The sequence below is a fragment of the Herpailurus yagouaroundi genome, unplaced genomic scaffold, assembly GCF_014898765.1.
Source record: "Herpailurus yagouaroundi ecotype Mexico unplaced genomic scaffold, PumYag 159, whole genome shotgun sequence".
Lineage (NCBI taxonomy): Eukaryota > Metazoa > Chordata > Mammalia > Carnivora > Felidae > Herpailurus > Herpailurus yagouaroundi.
Genome location: NW_024412400.1, coordinates 45989832 through 46012277, shown reverse-complemented (window position 1 = coordinate 46012277; position 22446 = coordinate 45989832). Strand labels below are relative to the sequence as shown.

The 22446-nt window shown below is 38.8% G+C and overlaps 2 protein-coding genes across 9 annotated transcripts in view; one reads left to right on the top strand and one right to left on the bottom strand.

Annotated features, from left to right (window-relative positions):
- The window catches only part of MED12L (mediator complex subunit 12L), a 341839-nt gene that overhangs the window by 219271 nt on the left and 100122 nt on the right, over positions 1–22446 (bottom strand). For 4 of the 7 annotated variants that reach the window (XM_040480492.1, XM_040480491.1, XM_040480490.1 and 1 more), the window contains 4 exons: positions 19808–19934; positions 17363–17577; positions 15939–16043; positions 14649–14825 (listed from right to left, as the gene is read on the bottom strand). In XM_040480492.1, the coding sequence (XP_040336426.1) occupies positions 14649–14825; positions 15939–16043; positions 17363–17577; positions 19808–19934 (624 nt within the window). The remainder of the gene's footprint in view (positions 1–14648; positions 14826–15938; positions 16044–17362; positions 17578–19807; positions 19935–22446) is intronic. The other 3 variants (XM_040480494.1, XM_040480495.1, XM_040480496.1) reach the window with 1 other exon arrangement.
- On the top strand, positions 2105–10527 carry GPR171 (G protein-coupled receptor 171). Of its 2 annotated transcripts, none has more exons than XR_005792146.1 (2): positions 2105–3096; positions 8319–8447. XR_005792146.1 is itself a non-coding variant. In XM_040480511.1 (2 exons), the coding sequence occupies exon 2, from the start codon at positions 9190–9192 to the stop codon at positions 10147–10149; it is 960 nt and encodes a 319-aa protein (XP_040336445.1). In that variant the 5' UTR covers positions 2585–3096; positions 9128–9189; the 3' UTR covers positions 10150–10527. The 2 variants fall into 2 exon arrangements, 1 of the variants encoding a protein (XP_040336445.1); XM_040480511.1 differs by lacking the exon at positions 8319–8447 and adding an exon at positions 9128–10527 and having other exon boundaries at positions 2585–3096.

The window sequence follows — 22446 nt, the reverse complement described above, 5'->3', positions numbered from 1 at the left end:
AATTTAAGAATGTTAAGCATTAAAAATGACACTTCTACCAAAAGACTGCTTGATATTTGTGTTTGATAAGATCAAAGGCATGATTTGTGTGCCTGGAGGAGCTGACTACAATAAAAATTTTCTATCTCAACTTGTGCGGCAATTTTGTTCTGATTTTTTTTGTAACATTTATTTTTGTGAGACACAGAGAGAGAGCGTGAGCAGGGGAGGAGCAGAGAAAGACAGAGACACAGAATCTGAAGCAGGCTCAAGGCTCCCAGCAGTCAGCATAGAGCCTGACGCGGGGCTCGAACCCACAAACTGGGGATTGTGACTTCAGCCAAAGTCGGACACTTAACCGATGGAGCCACCTAGGTGCCCCTTGCTTTTTATTTTAAACAACAAAATATCCATTAAAGTAAACAGTAAAGTGACCAGTCACTTCTTAAAAAGTACTTGCCATGACCAACGTAAGGAAAAAATAACTTCACCACACTTGTCCCTACTTGGGTTTCTGAAATACTGGTTTAGTGATAACCTCTAATTTCCCAGAACACTAACAAAATACACTCTGACAAACATTTGTCCTTAATGAAACAGATAAAGAAGTAACTTCTAGAAATTCAAATGGAACTCATGTTAAAAACAAAAACACAACAGGGACGGTAGTCACAAAAAAGTATATTTCCACTCTGAATATACTTCCACATAATATCATGTTACCTCAACCTCATTCTCAAAAGGAAGAACATGGTTCAGTTTCACTATTAAAAGTTTGGTTGCTCACCATTCCAAAAAGGAAACAGAACAACTGAGAACAAGGGTACTTCAGTTCGTTTAGATCTGGAAATCCAGACACAAAAGCTGTGGCCTTAGACTTTTAATAATAGTTGAACAGACTTCTTAATTCTGTCTTTACCCCCAAAGTGGACAGGAAAGTAAACATAGATAAGCATTCCTTAAAAAAAGGAAAAAGAGGGGCGCCTGGGTGGCTCAGGGAGTTAAGCGTCCAACTTCAGTTCGGGTCACGATCTCGCGGTCCGTGAGTTCAAGCCCCGCGTCAGGCTCTGTGCTGACCGCTCAGAGCCTGGAGCCTGTTTCAGATTCTGTGTCTCCCTCTCTCTCTGACCCTCCCCCGTTCATGCTCTGTCTCTCTCTGTCTCAAAAATCTCTGACCCTCCCCCGTTCATGCTCTGTCTCTCTCTGGCAGCAAAAAAACCAAAAACCATTCATTCCAGTTTTGCTTCTGACCTTGTTAGTACCATTCACCACTCAGGTGGTGGCCAGCCCCATGTCACCAAATTCTCTCCACCCCACCCTCTCCGGACCCCAGCGAACATAAACCCTGAGCCTAACTGCCCACTTACTGGACTCTGCAAGGGCGCCTTTTCTGACGTGTATTTTCAGTGAGTCCTATCCAACAACATTGAACACAAATCATAAAAGACAGATTATTTCCCAGCACTGTTATGATGAAAGTTAACGTTGGTTCTTAAGATGTAGGATTTTTTCATCTGATTTATAAGTGAATATATGTAAAAAGTTTTCTTTTGCAAAGTGATTATGATAATAACAGTGGTAATAATTATTACTGATATTCATATTAATCATCGTTATTAGCACTACATGAATTTGGAAAAACACCAGAAAATGTGAGACAAATAGCCACTATCATCATAAGCATCCTTACATTGTTGTGGTTTGTTGTTTTGTTTCAAAAGTTCCCTTAAACTCTCCCCAAATTCTCTAACTTAACATCTCATTTAGTATCTTGAGAGATCTTTTCTTTTTGAAAGTGAATACCGAAAGGAATTCATTTTGGATTCTTGAGAGGTTTCTTTTTCTTTTTTCTTTTTTTTTTTTTAATCTGGAAAACTAATAATTAGGAGAAAAAGAGACAAAATCAAAGCAACTACCAGAGCAATAAAGCAACACTAGAAAATCAGACCCTAACTGATGAAGAAATGGCTTTGCACTTACAAATCAACTTTGGACAAGCAGACTTAGAGCTCCAGAAAATAAGGTTGACATATGAGCTCAAAACCTACCTTTATTCAAAGCAGATAACCTAGCAAAGCCACTTGATGATGTGGATGAGATAGTGACTTTTTTTTAGGTCCCTCACCACACTGAGTTCCATTCCGACACTCAGTGAGCACGTGCTCACCACAAGCAGAATAAGCATCTAACTAAACAATTTAAATGCACAGGAAATGCACAGGAAGGTTCCATTACGTACAATGTACTGATTACTAAATACCTGTCTCAATGCATTAAGCTGCTGGGCCCAAACTGACAACCGCTCCTGGCAGGCCTACTCTTTTAACTTAGAAAAACAGATCCAGTATATCCTTGAATGAAAAAATTAAACCATACAACAGTATGCACAATATAATAACACATTAGATGGGTGTACATACACATAGAATTTTTAAATCTGTACCAAAATTTGTGTCAATTTATATACCAAAAATTTTAACAGTAATTATCTCTGTGCATATAATTTTCTTCTTGTTTATTTCCAGATTTTTCTACAATGACCAAAAAATAAAACATGAACTTTAACAGACTATGTCATATAACATCTTTTTGTTGTTTATTAATAAATGTCTCAGCAGAATCCCAACTACAATTGTTTTAATCCCAACTACAATTAACTTCCAAAGGCTGATGAGTATCAGAAATTTGGCTTCAAGATCTAATATATTTAACTTATAGCCCCTTTCAAGGCACAAAAAGTGATGTTCTTTCATATCATTATGATGGAAAACACATCTTGGGTGCTTAAGAAAAAAAAACAAAAAACTGTTAGGTACTACAATGGACAAGTAAAAATCTTTCCTCTAGCAGAATACAGAAATCTGAATTGCTTCAGAAAGCATACACAAAATTGACAAGAACCTTTTTGGGAGACTTTCATAGAGTTAAACTATTTACAAACCACAGCTTCATCTACGTCAATATGCAACACTTTAAAACCACACAAAAAGGAAAGGAAATTTTTAGTACAGCCAACGTTCGCGCAATGAAGCTGCTACTGCTGAGGCCAGGCCAACAGCTCATGCTTCTGTGAAGACCTGCAAGGAGCCCGCAGTGGCTCAGAGAGTATCCCCCCAGGTAGGTCTCTTTAAATACTCAGTATGTTCAAGTATCTTTTGGTAGAAAGGGAAGCTATGATTTTCAAAGCTTAAAACGTGTACGTTGGAAATACCTACATATAATAAGGCTGCTGTGTAAGAAGGCACCCATTATTAAACTCTAAATAGATTCTCACTATGAACTTTCCTCTATCTGATGACCCCAGCCATCCCTCTCAAAAAAAATTAAAAAAATAAAAAGTTTAATTTATACAAAACTGAATACTTACCTACAGGTGAACATAACTATTCAGTAAGTCAACGTTACATTTTATGATGGACAAACGCCATGTTGTAGGCTTTACAACAGGGTACAACAACGGGTCTTAAAAGGACTTTCCTCCACAAACATTATAATAGGTAATTTCAAGAACGTTCTATTGTGACATTCATTTTTTAAAAAATGTAATGAGTTTATTTATTTTCTAAGCAATGGGCACTTTATCTAAACAAAGGAGCCACTTGAAATCTTTTCTTTGCTGTAGTACCTCTGCATACCTCAAATTTCCACAGGGTAAATAATTGGTTTACGAAATAATTAGCAAGCGCCTGGTTTTCTAATTTGTGATAAATAACACAGAATGTTATTATAGTATAATTAGACCTCTAATCAATGTACCAAAACTTTTAAATGACAACATGTGTTTTTCACTGCAATCTAGACTGAGGTTCATGAAAACCAAGTACAAAGCCACGTGATTCTCCAGCATCATCAAATAAATAGTTACACTCTAATTATTTTTAAATAAATTACCCATAGGCGGTATGGGTGGATGGCCAGTTCTAGTTACAGAGAATATTAATATATTCATCTATGAAATGAGGCTTTTTTGTATAAATCGTATTAGCAACAGGAACGCTTTAAAAAAAAAAAATACTGTGTTAACTGTTATTATATAACATTTGAAATACAAGAGCATAAGCCAAAATCCTAACACCCGGTAAAGGAATAATGAGCAAAGGTGGGAGACAGAGACAAAGATCAATTTATCCCAACACTAGCTTTGGACCCAGAGAAGGAAAGGATGCTCAGAGTGCCAAGGTTCAAATAAACGGTTACTATCAAAAATTAGAGTCCTTGCCATCTGCAACTACATGGATGGAACTGGAGGGTATTATGCTAAGCAAAATTAGTCAGAGAAAGACAAATATCATATGACTTCACTCATATGAGGACTTTAAGAGACAAAACAGATGAACCTAAGGGAAGGGAAACAAAAATAATATAAAAACAGGGATGGGGACAAAACAGAAGAGACTCTTAAATACGGAGAACAAACAGAGGGTTACTGGAGGGGTTGTGGGAAGGGGGATGGGCTAAATGGGTAAGGGGCATTAAGGAATCCACTCCTGAAATCATTGTTGCACTATATGCTAATTTGGATGTAAATTTTAAAAAATAAAATTAAAAAAGAAGTATCAGAGTCCTAAGAAGCCAGTGAAGCCTGTAAGAGACTGCAGACATGAAGAACTTACTCCAGGCATTTTAAGGTAGGAAGGATTTGGACATAGCAAGGATAAGGGCAGAAAGCCTAGAATATGAGCAACATGGTCAGATTCTAGCCTGTTCTCACAAGCTGGAAAACCCTGAACAATACCCAAGTGTCAGAACTCAGTGTCCTCAACTGATCTGGGACTTGGACTAGACACTATCATTAAAGGTTCCCTCCATCCTTAAAGTCCTATGATCCCCCAAATTTTATCACAACTAAAAGTACAAAGGCAAGAAGGAGCAGGTCACAGAGTAGCGATCCCACAAATCTAGAGAACTAGAATAAAGACTGTAGGGATGGCTTGAAGCAGCTAGGTCATAGGAACTTTGAAAGTAAGGGAGGTTTAGATTTAAAAGATAGAATGTAGGTTTGTTTTTTAAATATAAATATAAATATAGTGTGTGTGCATATATATGGTGTGTGTGTGTATAGCAAAAAGAAACATCAAAATACTTAAAGTCTAAATTTCCTTTATTAGTATTCAGGGACAAAGTTAAGAACGATATTTTATTTCTGCTCTTTTATATGAAAATTGCTTAAAATAGAGTTCCTGCCACATAGTAAGCACTTAGTAAGGCTGGCTCGATAATAATAGTCATTATCATCATCACTAGCATCATCATTACTCTAATCGAGAGTTCTAGAGTAGTTTTGAACATAGCTTCTGAGATCAGACTTCTGAGTTAGAATCCTGAGTCTATAATTTAACAGCTATATAACCCTGGGTGTTACTTGACCTTGTTGTGCCTCAGTATTCTCATATGTAAAGTAGGGATAATAACACCAACATGACAGGAATAATGAAAGGTAAAATACTTAGCTCAGTACCAGACACAAGTAAGTACTCAATTATTTTCACTGAGTTTAGTACAGAATGAATTATCCATGAACTCTGAAGTCCTATGGCAAGTAGGAAAAGAAGAAGGACATGTACCCTTTTAAATGACATTTTATAAAGTTTCATATACATCTGCCTTGTCAGTCTGCTTGTAGATTGTTTCATCCCAAGATGTACACAGTGGATCATTAAATAATTAGGAGAATTAAGGATCAGAAAGACTTCAAAAATTTTTGGTTTTTTACTGAGGGAGAGAATTTCAAGCAGGCTCCATGCTGTCAGAGTCCAATGTGGGGCTCAATCTCACAAATCATAAGATCATGACCTGAGCCAAAGTCAAGAGTTGGATGCCCAACTGACTGAGCCTCCCGGGCACCTCTGTTGTTTTACTTTTAAATGGAGGTTTCAGGGGCGCCTGGGTGGCGCAGTCGGTTAAGTGTCCGACTTCAGCCAGGTCACGATCTCGCGGTCCGGGAGTTCGAGCCCCGCGTCGGGCTCTGGGCTGATGGCTCAGAGCCTGGAGCCTGTTTCCGATTCTGTGTCTCCCTCCCTCTCTGCCCCTCCCCCATTCATGCTCTGTCTCTCTCTGTCCCAAAAATAAATAAACATTGAAAAAAAAAATTTTTTTTTAAATAAAAAATAAATGGAGGTTTCAGAGAATGGGCTTATTTGGACTTTTTAGCCACTGTACTTATTTGCTATTTTTAAGAAGTTGTGTATCGGTTTTTTTTCTGCTAAAACACAAAATCTTCTGGTCTTTGAAACAAAAGGCAGGTGTTTACTATGTATGAGGAGCATGCACACCAGAATCAGCACTAGAGAGATGTACCTATGGCACTAAGAGCATTAATTTCGACCAGGTCAGAGGGAGTAAACGAAGCCCAAATGGTTTAACTTGCACTTATCAACCTCTAATTGTTCCAGGAGGAGGAACAATTCCCTCCAGGAATGGAGGGAATACGTCATGATTTCAGCATTATCAGCGTCAATCACAATGGTCCTAAGAACATGTCCTACACTTTTCAAACCCTACAATGAAAGAAAAAAGAAAACACTCAAGTATGATAGATGTTTTCATGCTAACATAACTGAGCTTCTCCTTGAAAATTTTGTAACCAATGATCATATATTCTTGTTCTAGAAGCCTTTAAAATACATCCATGGTCTAATTTCTCAAGAACACTGACAGACGGGCGCCTGGATGGCTTAACAGGTTAAGCATCTGACTTCTGCTCAGGTCATATCTCACAGTCCATGAGTTCGAGCCCTATATCAGGCTCTATGCTGACAGCTCAGAGCCTGGAGCCTGGAGCCTGTTTCTGATTCTGTGTCTCCCTCTCTCTCTGCCTCTCCCCCGCTCATGCTCTCTGTCTCAAGAATAAACAAACATTAAAAATAATTTAAAAAAAAAAAAGCACTGACACAGAAACATCCATACAAGCACAGTTTAATAGAACTAGGACACAAACCAGAAAGATACTTTAGAATGATCTAGTACCTGCATTACAAAAGCAAAAATAAACAGGAGAAATTAATTTTAATAACGTACTTAACCTAATACATCAAAAATACCATTTCAACATATGCTGAATATAAAAATATTGAGATTTTATTAACTGTACTATTTGTATACAATAGTGAAATTTTACTACTTGTAATGTTTTTTATAATATCTCCTAAAACATCTTTATTTATTTATTTTTTTTTAATTTTTTTTTCAACGTTTATTTATTTTTGGGACAGAGAGAGACAGAGCATGAACGGGGGAGGGGCAGAGAGAGAGGGAGACACAGAATCGGAAACAGGCTCCAGGCTCTGAGCCATCAGCCCAGAGCCCGACGCGGGGCTCAAACTCACGGACCGTGAGATCGTGACCTGGCTGAAGTCGGACGCTTAACCGACTGCGCCACCCAGGCGCCCCAACCTAAAACATCTTTAAAACCCAGTGTGTATTTTGCATTCACAGCACATGTCAATCTGAAATGGCCACGTTTCAAGTGCTCAATAGTCCCATGTGGCTACATAGTGGACATCACAAGGTCTATGTCATTAGGAAACTGAGTGAGGGAAAAGGAAGGAATAAGCATCAAGACCAGACTCTAACCCTTCAAATCTTTCTGCTAAAAAGAAAAATGAAATGCAATTTTGACTGTGAAAATGTTCTAGTAGATGACACAATGAAGGGCCTACTTTCAAAGTAACTCCCTCTAAATTTCAGTACAATTTTCTGTCACCCATTACTTCCCCTCTCAGCCTACATTCCTCCAGCATGAAGAGCTCTTGTCAATTTACGAAAAAAGCAGGCCAGGAAGCTCAGTGAAACCTCTCCAGGCTTAGCCACAACCGAACAATGTTACCTTCATTTCCTTTCTTTGTTTCTCAGAATTTCAGTTCACTTACCTCCTCTGCAAACTAACTTCCAACACAACTGGTAGCAAAAGAACTACCGGAATACAAAAGTGTGATGTCAAAATATCCCTTCTAGGGGCGCCTGACCGGCTTGATTGGTAAAGTGAACAACTCTTGATCTCAGGGTTGTGAGTTTGAGACCCATGTCGGGTGTCGAAGTTACTCAAAAATAAAATCTTAAGGGATGCCTGGGCAGCTCAGTCAGTTAAGAGACTGACTCTGTATTTCGGCTCAGGTCATGATCTCACAGTTCATGAGTTGTAGCCCACCACCCCCACCTCACAGGGCTCCATACTGACAATACAGAGCCTGCTTGGGATTCTCTCTTTATCCCTCTCTCTGCCCCTCCCTTGCTTGTGCTCCCAGTCACTCACGCTCGCTTGCTTTCTGAAAATAAACTTAAATCATTAGTCTCTTGATGAAAATAAATAAAAATAACTTCTTAACAAAAATCCCTTCTAGAAGCAAACATACATGGGAATTCCAAAATCATGAAATCACACCATGGAAAACCCAGGCTTCCTCATAATCTCAGACGTTCCCACCAGTCCACACAATCTAGTAAATTCACCAGTAAAATTTCCTATAAGAATTAGAAAAATTGTGGGGCGCCTGGGTGGCGCAGTCGGTTAAGCGTCCGACTTCAGCCAGGTCACGATCTCGCGGTCCGTGAGTTCGAGCCCCGCGTCGGGCTCTGGGCTGATGGCTCAGAGCCTGGAGCCTGTTTCCGATTCTGTGTCTCCCTCTCTCTCTGCCCCTCCCCCGTTCATGCTCTGTCTCTCTCTGTCCCAAAAATAAATAAACGTTGATTAAAAAATATTGGTTTTAGATAGTTGCATTAAGTTCAAATTTCTCTCCTCTAAAGCTATTACTTACTTAGCATAGCTACCACTTATATTAGAGATTATTAGTAAATCCTGTTTTGTTTAGAAAAGTAAAATGAAGGGGCGCCTGGGTGGCGCAGTCGGTTGGGCGTCCGACTTCAGCCAGGTCACGATCTCGCGGTCCGTGAGTTCGAGCCCCGCGTCGGGCTCTGGGCTGATGGCTCAGAGCCTGGAGCCTGTTTCCGATTCTGTGTCTCCCTCTCTCTCTGCCCCTCCCCCGTTCATGCTCTGTCTCTCTCTGTCCCAAAAAATAAATAAACGTTGAAAAAAAAAATTAAAAAAAAAAAGAATTAGAAAAATTGTAACCTAGCATTGTGAATATAGATGTTTTAACAGAAAATAGTCGCTAATTTTAATTACTAACGTCCCTACCATTTTTTTAAACAGATTCTTCGGATTTTTTTTTTTTTTTTTTTTTTTTTGAAGAGTCATCCTTCCTTTCCCTCAAGATGACAAACAGTTCTCTCTTCTGCCCAGTTTACACAGGTCTGGAGCCGTTCACATATTTTTTTTATTTAGTTTTTCTTGTTGGAATTATCGGAAGTGGTTTTGCAACCTGGGCTTTCATACAGAACAACACAAATCACAGGTGTGTAAGCATATACTTAATTAACTTGCTTACAGCTGATTTCCTGCTCACTCTGGCATTACCAGTGAAAATCGTTGTTGACTTGGGTGTGGCACCCTGGAAGCTGAAGATATTTCACTGCCAAGTGACAGCCTGCCTCATCTACATTAATATGTACTTATCAATTATCTTCTTAGCATTTGTCAGTATTGATCGTTGTCTTCAGTTGACGTACAGCTCTAAGATTTATCGGATACAAGAACCTGGATTTGCCAAAATGATATCGACCGTGGTGTGGCTAATGGTCCTTCTTATAATGGTGCCCAACATGATAATTCCCATCAAAGACATCGAGGAGAAGCCAAATGTGGGATGCATGGAATTCAAAAAGGAGTTTGGAAGAAACTGGCATTTGCTGACCAATTTCATATGTGTAGCAATATTTTTAAATTTCTCAGCCATCATTTTAATATCTAACTGCCTTGTAATTCGACAACTCTACAGAAACAAAGATAATGAAAATTATCTATATGTGAAAAGGGCCCTCATCAACATACTTTTAGTGACTACAGGCTACATTATATGCTTTGTTCCGTATCACATTGTCCGAATCCCATACACCCTCAGCCAGACAGAAGTAATATCTGACTGCCCAACCAGGATTTCACTCTTCAAAGCCAAAGAGGCCACGCTGCTCCTGGCAGTGTCGAACCTGTGTTTTGATCCTATCCTGTACTACCATCTCTCAAAAGCATTCCGCCTAAAAGTCACCAAGACTTTTGCTTCACATAAGGAGACCAAGACTCCAAAAGAAAAATCAAGTGGTGAGAGCAGTGCATAAAATATGGGATATGTCATGCTATCACTTCCTGTCTCAGTGACAGTAAGTACTGGGAAAGAGAAAAGATAGCCTAAGTAAAAGACAGCTACCATATGTGGCCTGCTTTACTCAGAAACTGTTTCTAAATGTAAATCGAGCAGCACCCTTGTGGTGCTTAAACCACGTTCATACAAAAACAAAACAAAAAACCTAAAAAGTACTGCTGAACCAACACAACACCTTGCATTATCCTTGAAACCTAAAGAAGTTTTATGACACAGACTCAGAGTCATTCATGAAGTATCCATTTGAATATTGGGAACTGACTTCTTGATAGAAATATGCAAAATGATCTCCATGTAAGATGCCAGAAAGCCCTTTGGCAACACGATTTAAAACCATTTAGATCAGGGGCGCCTGGGTGGCGCAGTCGGTTAAGCGTCCGACTTCAGCCAGGTCACGATCTCACGGTCTGTGACTTCGAGCCCCGCGTCGGGCTCTGGGCTGATGGCTCAGAGCCTGGAGCCTGTTTCTGATTCTGTGTCTCCCTCTCTCTCTGCCCCTCCCCCGTTCATGCTCTGTCTCTCTCTGTCCCAAAAAAATAAATAAACGTTAAAAAAAAAAAAAAAAAAAAAAAACCATTTAGATCATACTAAATAAAATCCAGCTGATCTTTACATGAAACCACTTGTCCTGATTTATTTTTAGTCATCATCTAGCTCACTACTCCAATTAAGATCTAATGGTTTTTCTAAAACAATAACTAAAACTGTTTATTTCGAAAAAGGCTTGAAAATACATGGATAGTTTTCGATGTACTATATATACTCATATTCTCATAGATTTTAAAGATTTTCTAATGTTAGCGACGACAACTTCAGTGACTTCTTATTTTCATTTTGTAGTAACATGAAATATTACCCTATAACATTTCCAAGCACGGTGTTAAACTATACTACCTGCTGAAACTACTGTTTTGGAACTAGAAACTCACATCAAAGGTACGGAAAAACAGCACTAGTCAAATGGCCTTAAAATAGACATGCCAGATCCACATAGCAAGGCCTTCTTACGAACACAACATGTGCTGGGCTGACTGGTGCCATGTCTGAGACTGACCCCACGTGGGGCCAACAGTTTAAAGAATGGGTGACTCTAGCTCTCAGGGTCACAATCCTTAGATCAAATTCTCTAGACTACAAGTAATGCAGAAAGAATTCAATAGATGGTATTAAATAAAAGATTTAGGAAAAAGAAGATTGAAAAATTTAGATAACCAGACTTGAGACTATGTGGGGGTTTTTTCTCATTTCAAGAGCAAAAGCCCAACTTTTACAACAATTACAACAATTGGTAATACATTTGTACTAGCTGCGGTGATTAATAAATGGTGTTCCTGGCAGCACTCTCGAGAGACAGAGAGCTCGCCCACTCTCACATCTCAAAAGTGTACTTTCGCTTTAATCAACTTTCCCATTTATGTTAAAAACAAAAACAAAAAAAGAAAGAAAGAAATGGTGTTCCTGGAAGCTAACAAAACAGGTTTCATTCCGGGGCTATTTTTAGTACCGCATTGAGAGGAATTATTTTCTGAAGCTTGAACCCAAGACAATTCCTGTGTACAATTTCAGTATTCCCGGATTTTGAAGAGAATAATAAGTGAGAAAATGCACAAAAGAAAATGTCTATTACCCTTCTAACATGGTAAGTGCTGGACAAATTCTAGTTAGCTAGTGGTAACGACAGAACCCCGCACTGCATCACCTATCTGACACAAGGTGTAAAGGACACAATTATGTTACAGGCTGGTAGAATGGTGATACACTAAAACTTGTCTTTGTCAATAGTCTAACAACATGTTGTTACTGACAGGCAAATCAAGACATCATTCATATAGTCCTACATACAACTACTAGATTCTTTTCCTGAATCTTTTAGTCAAGGCCCTAGTAGTCTTCTTTCCTTGGTCTTCACTCACTAGGGCCACATCTTCAAGATCGGGGGCTGGAGGGAGGAGGCAAACAATTTTTTTTTCCCCCAGCACATTCTCATATTTTCCTCACATGTATAATAAGTTAGTCAAACTTTCCCTTTTTATTAAGAAAGAGAGGGGCGCCTGGGTGGCGCAGTCGGTTAAGCGTCCGACTTCAGCCAGGTCACGATCTCGCGGTCCGTGAGTTTGAGCCCCGCGTCAGGCTCTGGGCTGATGGCTCAGAGCCTGGAGCCTGTTTCCGATTCTGTGTCTCCCTCTCTCTCTGCCCGTCCCCTGATCATGCTCTGTCTCTCTCTGTCCCAAAAATAAATAAACGTTGAAAAAAAAAAATGGCAATATACCTTTATTAAGAAAGAGAACCAGACTCTGTACAGCATTCCTAATGTCAATCTCATATTAGCATATATGTTCATTTTCCCCTTACTAATATTTTATTCTAAATGACACAGTAAAGGGAAGTCTAGGGCAACTGGTGATGGAAAGCTATTAATAAACTGTATCCAATGATATCAATTTTCTAGCAGTTCTTGTATGAACGCATTACAGTTGAATTCTATCATAATCCATCATGAGAGACTTAATCACTGGAAATCATTCATGCTTCTTCCTCTAAGGAAGTGGACAGTCTTTAGAATGTTACATGGTGGGAATGACTGTGCAGCCAAGGATTACATGAACAACAGAATAAAGATGTCCGTGTTTGGGTAGTGTCCTGCAAGCCCAGATGCAAGGAAGAGGAAGGCCAGCAAAGCTCCACTTACCCAAGAGAGAAACACAGAATCTTCAACTAGTTTCAGCCATTTTCATCATTTTGTCATATCTGCTCTATTACCCCTCGCCCTTATATTTAAATTAACTTTTTAGTTTGGAATACTTTAAGATTTATAGAAAAGGTACACAGATGGTACAGAAAGTTCCCATATACCTTTCATGCAGTTCGCCCTAACGTTAATGCCTCATGTAACCATGACACGTTTGCCAAAAGTAGGAAATTAACATTGGTGCATTAACGGTTAACCAAACTCCAGACTTCCATATACTGCCTAACCCCACTCTTGACTCCCAACTATTTTTAAAGCAAATTCCAGGCACTGTAATAGTTCATCCATAAACTCTTCAGGACACATCTCTAAACTATCAGGCCACCCCTTCTATTGTTCTAAATGAACAGTGAGATTATTCCATTATGTTGAAAATGAGTGATGTATACAGGTAACAGCTAAAAAATGTATTCAGCCAGTGATGTGCAAGAAAGAATTGTGGCAACTTTTGACATAGCTCTGGACAGAAAAATTGTAATAAAAATATATATAGGTGTAGTGATTTTGAAAGTTCCAAAATAACAACAAAAATTAAAAATTAAACTATTTAGGGGTGCCTGGGTGGCTCAGTTGGTTAAGCATCCAACTTTGGCTCAGGTCATGATCTCGAAATTCCTGAGCTCAAGCTTTGCATCAGGCTCTGTGCTGACAATGCAGAGCCTGCTTGGGATTCTCTCTCTCTCTTTCTCTCTGCCGCTCCCCGACTTACACATGTGGTGTCTCTCTCTCTCTCTCTCAAAATAAACTTAAAAAAAAAAAATGTTTAGTTTACAGATCAAAATTCCTCAAAGGTATCCAGAAGATAACAGTATACATTCCTCAAAATTACACTTGTTAAAATAATAATAATAATAATAATAATAATTATATTATTAGTGCTCAATGAAAGAATGACTCATTAACATTTCACTTAAAATTCCAGGAGAAAAAACAGTAATTTAAGAATATAAACACATTTAGATTTGGGCCCAATTTTTATGAATATCAAGAAACCGATGTTGTTCCCTTTCAGCAAAACGCAAATCACAAGTTCTGAGTCCAACACTAAATTTCCCAAGTATTTCTCATATGCTATCAATTCTTAAATTCAACAGATCAAAACCCAAGTCCATGTCATATACAACCTCTTCTATGAAGCCTTAACCCATTTCTCAATCAGATGTTCTCTCTCCCCTTTAATACTTACTTATTCTCTGAGAGTGGAAGAGACCCAAGAATGTCAAATGGTTTATCTTCCAGAGGGCACATGTGGTTTCACTCAATCACTGCACTCATTTTAGTGTTGATCATTTTATATGTGTCTCCCTCCTATCTTATTCATCTTTCCTATGCCCCCAATTCTCATTCATCTGTCTAATACCACAAGTACCTAGCACAATACAACGCACATAAGAGCTACTAGTAAATGAAGTTTCAAAAAATAGGAAAACACATTTAGACATCATTTACAGTGACTCAAATGCTCTTGATAAAAGGATAGTAACCTAGAAAATTCAATTAAATCTAGCTAGCCAGTAGTATCACATCACAAATTTAAACTACATCCGTATGTGTGCTATACACTTGTAATTATAACAAAAGAAGCAGTAAATGCAAAAACTCACCTCCTTTCATATGTGTTATGGAGGCACACAATGGAATAATCAATGGCTAATGATCCCATAATGGAACAATCAGGGTGCCAACTGATGGAAGCAATGACTTACCAGAGGTATGGGGAAATGTGTTGCATACTGCAGGTGCCGCAGAAGGTCATAATTAGATGGAAAAATCAACTCCCTGGGTTTTTCTCTCTTAAGCAACTTCTCACCATTAACCGACATTCTTCTGCCCAAGGAAGGGTTGGCATTCTCACAGGATTCTCCAGGCATGGGAGAAAAAATCTAAGTCATGTAAAACAAATGTTGGAGATTGTAAATGAAAGAGAGCAACACAACACAGTGCTACATGCCAGAACTTCACACACACGACATTCATACACTATCTTTTCCTTATTTAAACACTAAGAAAATATATAAATAAATTTTGTTAATTTCCACAAAATTCATATTCAGATCCAGAGGAGACCATCAACATCATGCCCCATTTTGCAGATAAGAAAGTGACAACCACACACATGTAAGAACTGTTCAGAGCTGCACTCTCCAGAGGGCCAGAGTTAACATTGGACTTCAAGGTTAAATGTTTCCTCATAAGGCTCAATCTCCCACAAAAACATACACAAAGAAATAATTAACAACACTAATGAATAACAGTGGGGTGCCTCGGTGGCTCAGTTGGTTATGATTAAGTGTCTGAATCTTGGTTTCACCTCAGGTCATGATCCCACAGTTGGTGAGTTCAAGTCCCACATCAGACTTGGCTCAGAGCTGAGCCTGCTCGGGACTCTCTCTCTCTCACCTTCTCTCTCTGCTCCTCCCTCAGTCTCTCACTTGTGTGCACACACTCTCTCTCTCTCAAAATAAATAAGTTTAAAAAATAAACTAATGAATAATAAAGCTTTTAGTATATACCCCAAACAGTATGATTTTTTGTAAAGGACCTCATTTGGATCCATGAGGAAGAAAATACTGTAACCATACTGAGATATGGTTGAAGAAGTATAACAAGTCCAGAGCCAGGAAAGCTATTATTTAGAAACTGAACACATACATAGCAAGTCAACAAGGACTGTCACGATGAAACTACTATCTTCATGTATTCCTCACAGACAATGGTCTCAAAATGAACAAAAGAGAAAAGACAGTCAGCCAGGAGGATAGAATGTTATAATTCACAAAGGAGGCGATGCAACCAAAACTATGAATGAGCTGAAATGAGACAATCACAAGATGAGTAACTGTACACTAGAAAGGAGTATGGAATGAGCACATTTACATCACAAATACACAGGTCATTCCAGGACATGGGTCAAGGAACAGAAGGATGGAGACAAGCTGGGGTGCAGGCGGGGAGGAGGGGTTAATAGTCAATAAGAATTTGAAGGTTGAACCTACTGGAAACTCCGAACCAAAGTCAGTTTTAAAGTCATTCTTGTCTACTTCATCAAAAATATTAGTAGTTCCTGAGTCAATGCCCATATGCGCCATAATAGTCTGTTCCTGATAATTGCCAGAGAAAGAAAGTTGCACTGTAAATTTTGTAGTTCATTACAAACTAGCTAAAATATGACAATGATTTTTTAACCATCCTATGTCTTTTCTCTCCCTAGTATCTACTTTTCCCAAAAAAGAGAAGGAAGTTTTAAGACATTCACTGTTTTTACAAAGTCACATTCTTTATCCTCATGATAAAAAAAAAGATTTAACTTCCATGATACTTGAAGGAAAAAGCACACAAACTTCCTAATTAAAAATCAAATTGGCCATAACGTCCCTCCTCTGGGCTATTTCCAGTCACATGCTCACCAACTGTACTTAGAAAAATCTAAGAGTATACCCAAGATACAAGATACCTGGACATCCAAGAATAGAAAAGAAAAAGCAGAAACATAGATGAAGCATCAACAGGTACAGTAACTTTAGCTTTTAGCCTTTAAACTTCTACCGTGGTCAAATTCGGAAACAATGGTGTTTACATTAAGGAGATGATTTTTTTTTTTTTAATTCCTGCACCATTTGATCACCAAATCTTAAGAGCACAAACTATGAATTCACACATGCAATTCTAACATCAGGTCTTTACAAGGATAACCACAGTTTTAAAACTACCATAATATTTTCATTATGCTTAAACTCCCACAGAACCAATTTGAAGCTTGATTTTAAGGAACTGTCACAATCTCTCACCATTTTCTACTCTTTCTCATCACCACCTTCATGTTTTCTGCCTTGAAAACTTCTTTAAGTATCTGGAATGATGTCCAAAACACCAGAAACCGGCAGAAAATGATAAAAGTCATACTCAGAGTATTATAATTTGTTGAAAAAAAAATTCCGCAACATTTGAGAGATAAAGTTGTTAATTTAAATGAAAATATGTGTTATGATCAAAACAGAATTCCCATTTTGTATCAAAGACAGAAACAATGAATGAATTGGGGTTAAAGATGCTCCTTCTAATGGGACCAAAACAAATCTGATTTTAAGTCACAACATTCAAGGAAACTGGAATTTAGAAACACATAAAATTGGAAGTATTTAATTCCTGTCCAGTAAAAAAATGTTACGGACTGTCAAACCTTTTCATTAATAGTTTTAGAATATCCAAAAGAAACTTCTGGAATGTATCAATTATAATCCAATGTTGTTTTTTGTTTTGTTTTTTTTCTCCACAAGTTTGGGGTAGAGATAAACAAGTTCTGTAATGGGAGAATACAAGTAAAATGTAATCACCCTTCCACCACCAAACAATCCTTGTGAAACTAGTTGCCCAGCTGAGTGTGGTTTTCGGGTTTGGGGCACCACTCCCAGGGGCATACCTCCATTTTCATGTCATGGTCCTTTGGATAGTGCTCATCTACATTTTCTCCTGCTGGCGATCGCGGCCGAGTCGAGGCGCTGACTGACAAGTCTCCCCGAGATATGAGGGTACACATGTACGCATCATGGGAGAAGACATCGTGTCGGATGAACTCACAGAAGAGCAGCACCAAATTCACAAATTCTACTTTTTCACATTCACTGTTTGGATCCGCTATAAAGAAACAAATCAAGAATTGTCTCCCTGACCTGGCAGGAAAAAAAAAAAAAAAAAAAAAAAAAAAAAACCCACAAAAAAGGAAGGCTTAACAATATTTTCATACATTTTTTTTTTTAACACAGTGAAACATTTATTGGAAAATTCACTATGAGACAGAAGCAGTTGTGCAAGACTGGCACGGGGGTTTTGATTGTCCCCCTGTAATTAAAAAACAATATCCGATGTGCTAAGCTCAAGTTCAAATTTAAAGATAGTGGTCCTTGGCAAATGAATAACCATTCAATTAATACAAACACAAAATTTCAGGTACACATGGAGTGGGTGGGAGGGAAGCAGAGCTAAACTGCTTTCCTCTGGTTTTACTACTGAAACAGCTCATGACTATTTTTATAGCTTGAGGGTGTCGATATATTCATGACGTGTGTGCACACTTTTTCAAAAACTTCACAACGTAACAACTGAAAAGGTACCTGAAAATAATAGTGAGTGGCATCTACTGGAAAAAAAAAAAAGGGAAGATGGAATAAAAAAGAAGGGCATAAAGATGGAGCTCTGCAGTCTTGCTCAATTCATAGCCAGTCTATTTAACTCACGTGGTAACTTAATATTGCAGTTGCATTCTACAACTTTGTACCCTCGACAGAGACTAAAAAAGGTTAAGAACAATCCTTCAGCACTCAGTCTGTGGTGCCATCGCACTCACAAACACCAACAAAGACAAACAAAATCTAGGCAACATGAAGCTCGCTCCCTAAAACTGAAGCCTAAGCATTTGCTGCTGTCCACCACCGAAGTCAATGACAAACAACAATGACAGAAGAGAAGCACAGCTTTCTCTGACAGCAGGAAACCAGATCTAGAACAAGCAAAGGCACAGGAGAAAGGTCTTCCCAAAGAACCAACAGGAGTGAGGACAGGATAAGGGGCACGAAGGGCAAATGTGTACCTTTCTCCCCCAGGATACAAGATAAGTTAGAGAAGCTAACATCCATTCCCGGCAATCTATTTTCTACTCTCCAGGATCTCTTCCATCCCTGTATTTTTCTGCTTCCTTTTCCATGTTTCACTGTTGCCCCCTACTTCCCAACCACCAGTATCTCTCTGGCTCTTGCTCTCCCTCTAGCCCACAACAGCCACCAACGAACTAAAAGAACCTCAGCCCAAAGTATCATTCAACCCAAACCAAGGACTTTCTGAGAGGAATGGAAAGTAGTACTGTTTCTTGTTAGGTTACCTCCTTCTTCACCACAAACCTGTCCTTGCCACCCCTACCACATTTCCTTGTGCCATTTTTGTTGTTTCATCACTATCCATCCTCCCTGCTGTACTTTGTCACACAAAAGCCTCAGAATAAGATCAAGCCCTCTTAACATGCATAAACAATTTTTTTTAAGTGTGCACTTACTGTATAAACCCACTGGGTTTGTAATTCCCAAACCCTCAACTCCCCATGAACAACAGAATAAAAGATAGAAGAATGGGAGATGATAGGGCATCTAGGTGGCTCAGTTGATGAAGTGCCTGACTCTTGATTTTGACTCAGGTCGTGATCTGAAAGTTCGTGAGATGAAGCCTCACATATCAAGCTCTGCACTGAGAGCGTGAAGCCGGCTTAGGATTCTATCTCTCCTCCTCTCTCTGCCCCTCCCCACCTCTCAAAAATAAATACATAAACTTTAAAAAATAAAAAAAAAAAAAAAGGAAGAACCGGAGTTGACAGAACAACCCATGAAGTGTAGGCAAGCAGCCAACTATATGTACAAATTATTTCCTTGTATCAAGGACTTGGATACAAAGTACTTTTATTTTCTTATTAGAAATGTAGAAAATCAGATTATTTTGAAAACTAAGCAAAAACAGAAAATTCGTAATCACAATAGTGATTAGATAGCGAAACATCACAAGACCATAGTTCCTCTTGTTTGATAAGAAAGATCTAGAAAGGGAAAACTAGACCACCAAATATTAATTAGACAATGAGGGGACTCATTTTTAAATTTTTGAAACTCTAGAAATTTTTAAATCTTTGAAGCTCACTTGATTTTAAAACTGCATAGAAATCTCCATTAAAAACACACAACAAAATTTTGCGCAGTAAGATATACATTATATTCAGCACCAAGAACTTTTGATTATGATGTAAGGTAGGAAAAAAAAGAAGCATTAATTCCCCAAAACTGGTCAATTTCTTGTTTAAGATCTAGAAGCAAAGAACTTTACTTACATAATGAGGGGGCCTGTGTATCTAAAAACCTTAGTAGCACATTCTGGAAAACAGGCAAACTAGATCCAGCAAGAGAGGCTGAAGAAATGGACTCCTTCTCATCCAAGACCTCTGATTCACCACATCTCTAAGATTAAAAATAAACAAACATAGTTAATTTTGGAAGACAATGTAGTCACAATGGATCATGAATTTGTCAGTTTTTTATTAACAGTTAAATTCTCAGAAAAAACATGCAGAATTAATTGAGATTTCTGTACTTTATTTGAGGGCTATGCATCACAGGTAAATATAATTTCTGAAAGTGAGGGACAACTAGGGACACCTAGGTGGCTCAGCTGGTTAAGGGTCTGACTTCAGCTCAGGTCATGACCTCATGGTTCCTGGGTTTGAGCCCGCATGGGTCTCTGTGCTGACAGCACAGAGCCTGGAGCCTGCTTCAGATTCTGTGTCTCCCTCTCTCTCTACTCCTTCCCCACTCACACACTGTCTTTCAAAAATAAATAAACATTAAAAAATTTTTAAATGAAAGTGAGGGACAACTACCCCCAGATCAACTGAAATGATTCCAAAGGACACCCATGAAAAATATTATTGATGTAAATTACAAAGTCTGCACCACGTGGTATAAATACCTACTGAATACACAGCATAGTACAATAAGCTACTCGTTATCCCTATGCAAAACTGCTAAAATCATTTGGGGCTGTCATTTTTAAACAGCTCATATAGTTAACTGTATATACCCCCTCTGAGAAACATTTGGGCATGTATACTGAGTTTAATATTTTTGTGTTTGTTTTTACTAGTAGAGTGTATTTACGATTGTCTTCGGGGAGTGTTGGGAAGTGTGGTGTCAAATGACAGAGCTAGGAGAACTCCTCTGATACATTTCTTTCACTCATCACATCACCAATTAAGATCTCTTAGAACCCGTGGAATCTCCATAGTTCAAGAAACCTATCTAAGGAAAGCTCCCTAACTTCTACATCCAAGACAGAACTTACTAGAAGACCAGAAAAGAAACCGTTGAAAAAGAATCAGAACCCTGTTTTCTATTCTTTTCAATATCCCTTCAACCTTCCCACTTTCATTATCTATTCCTTAATATATTATTTCATTAAGATATTACTTCTCTAATCCATCCTCTCTTCACCAAATTCTGAAACTGGTGATGTTCAATAGATATCAATTATCTTTTTTTTTTTTTTAATGTTTATTTATTTTTGAGAAAGAGCAAAAGAGACAGAGTGCAACCAGGGGAGGGGCAGAGAGAGAGGGAGACACAGAATCTGAAGCAGGCTCCAGGCTCTGAGCTGTCAGCACAGAGCTCAATTAGGAGCCCAAACTCACAAACCATGAGATCATGACCTGAGGAAAGTCGGATGTTTAACCAACTGAGCCACCTAGACAACCCTGGCAATCAATTATCTTAAACATCTCTGAAAGTATACATTCTTTAGATGTGGATACATTTACACCTATTAAAATTACAAAGTAATCTGTGGAAGCCTCTTCTGAAAGCAACTGTGTGTGCACGTGCACACGTGTATATGCTCATCCTAGAACACGTTGGAAGAAGGGTAAACTAAATTTGAGAAATTCAACCTCAGTTACTCAAGTCTGACCATTGCAATTCACTGTAGAAAAGTCCATCTATTCATAGAAAAAAGCAATGAAACACCTTCCCTAATCTGCACGTTGTAAAATGGGCCATGAGTTTCACACCTCAACACCAGTATCTTCAAGCCCCAGCTTGAACAACGTGATCCTTTATATTTAGTGAACAGTGCTTTCCCAGCAAGAGGAGAGAAATGACCATGGAAATATTCTTCCTATTTCAGCTTCACAGGATATGGCACTATTATCAGTAAGAGAGAGCCAGCTAAGTCCTCATCTGTTCATACAACACCTTTAGAGCATCTGCTGTGCACTGAACACTGTTCTGGGTGCCAAGGACAAGACAGTGAACAGGGTGGGCAAAGTCCTTATGGTCAAGCTTACATTGTAGAAGGTGATAGGCTGGCTTTTAAACAATAAGGCAATATATATATATATATTATATATATATATATTATATATATATAACAATAAACAATAACAATAAACAATAAACAATAACAATAAACAATAAACAATATCACAGAGTGATATGAGAAACAGAGTGAAACTGAGTGATATGAGAAAGCGTGCCTGAGGGTGGGTGACAGAGGATCTTCCTGAGGAGATGACATGTGTTGAGGCAGGAATGCTAGAAAGAGACACTTCCTGCAAGAGGAAGGGCAGAAAGGAACTGGCCATGTAGAACTTGGGGAGCAGAGGGTGCCACCCAGGAGGAGCAGTGGGACAAAGTCCCCAAAGCAGAAGCTGGTTTGGTGTGCTGGAGCCACAGGACAGCCAAGGTGGCTGCAGCTGTGACCCAGGGGAGAAATGCACGAAATGAGGTGGGAAACGCAGGCAGGGGAGGCCCATGCAAGGCTCTGTGGACACGGTAAGGAGCCATCAGGAGTCTGAGTAAGGGAACAACATGATCTGCTTCCAGGCTGCAAAGACTGCTCTGGCTGCTGTGAAGAACAAGGCGGAGGACGAGCCAAGGAGCCCAGAGGAGACACCGATGCAGGGGGGGGGGGGGGGGGGGG

Coding starts and splice junctions, on each gene's coding strand:
- GPR171 (XM_040480511.1), top strand. CDS start 9,190: ATGACAAACAGTTCTCTCTTCTGCCCAGTTTACACAGGTCTGGAGCCG.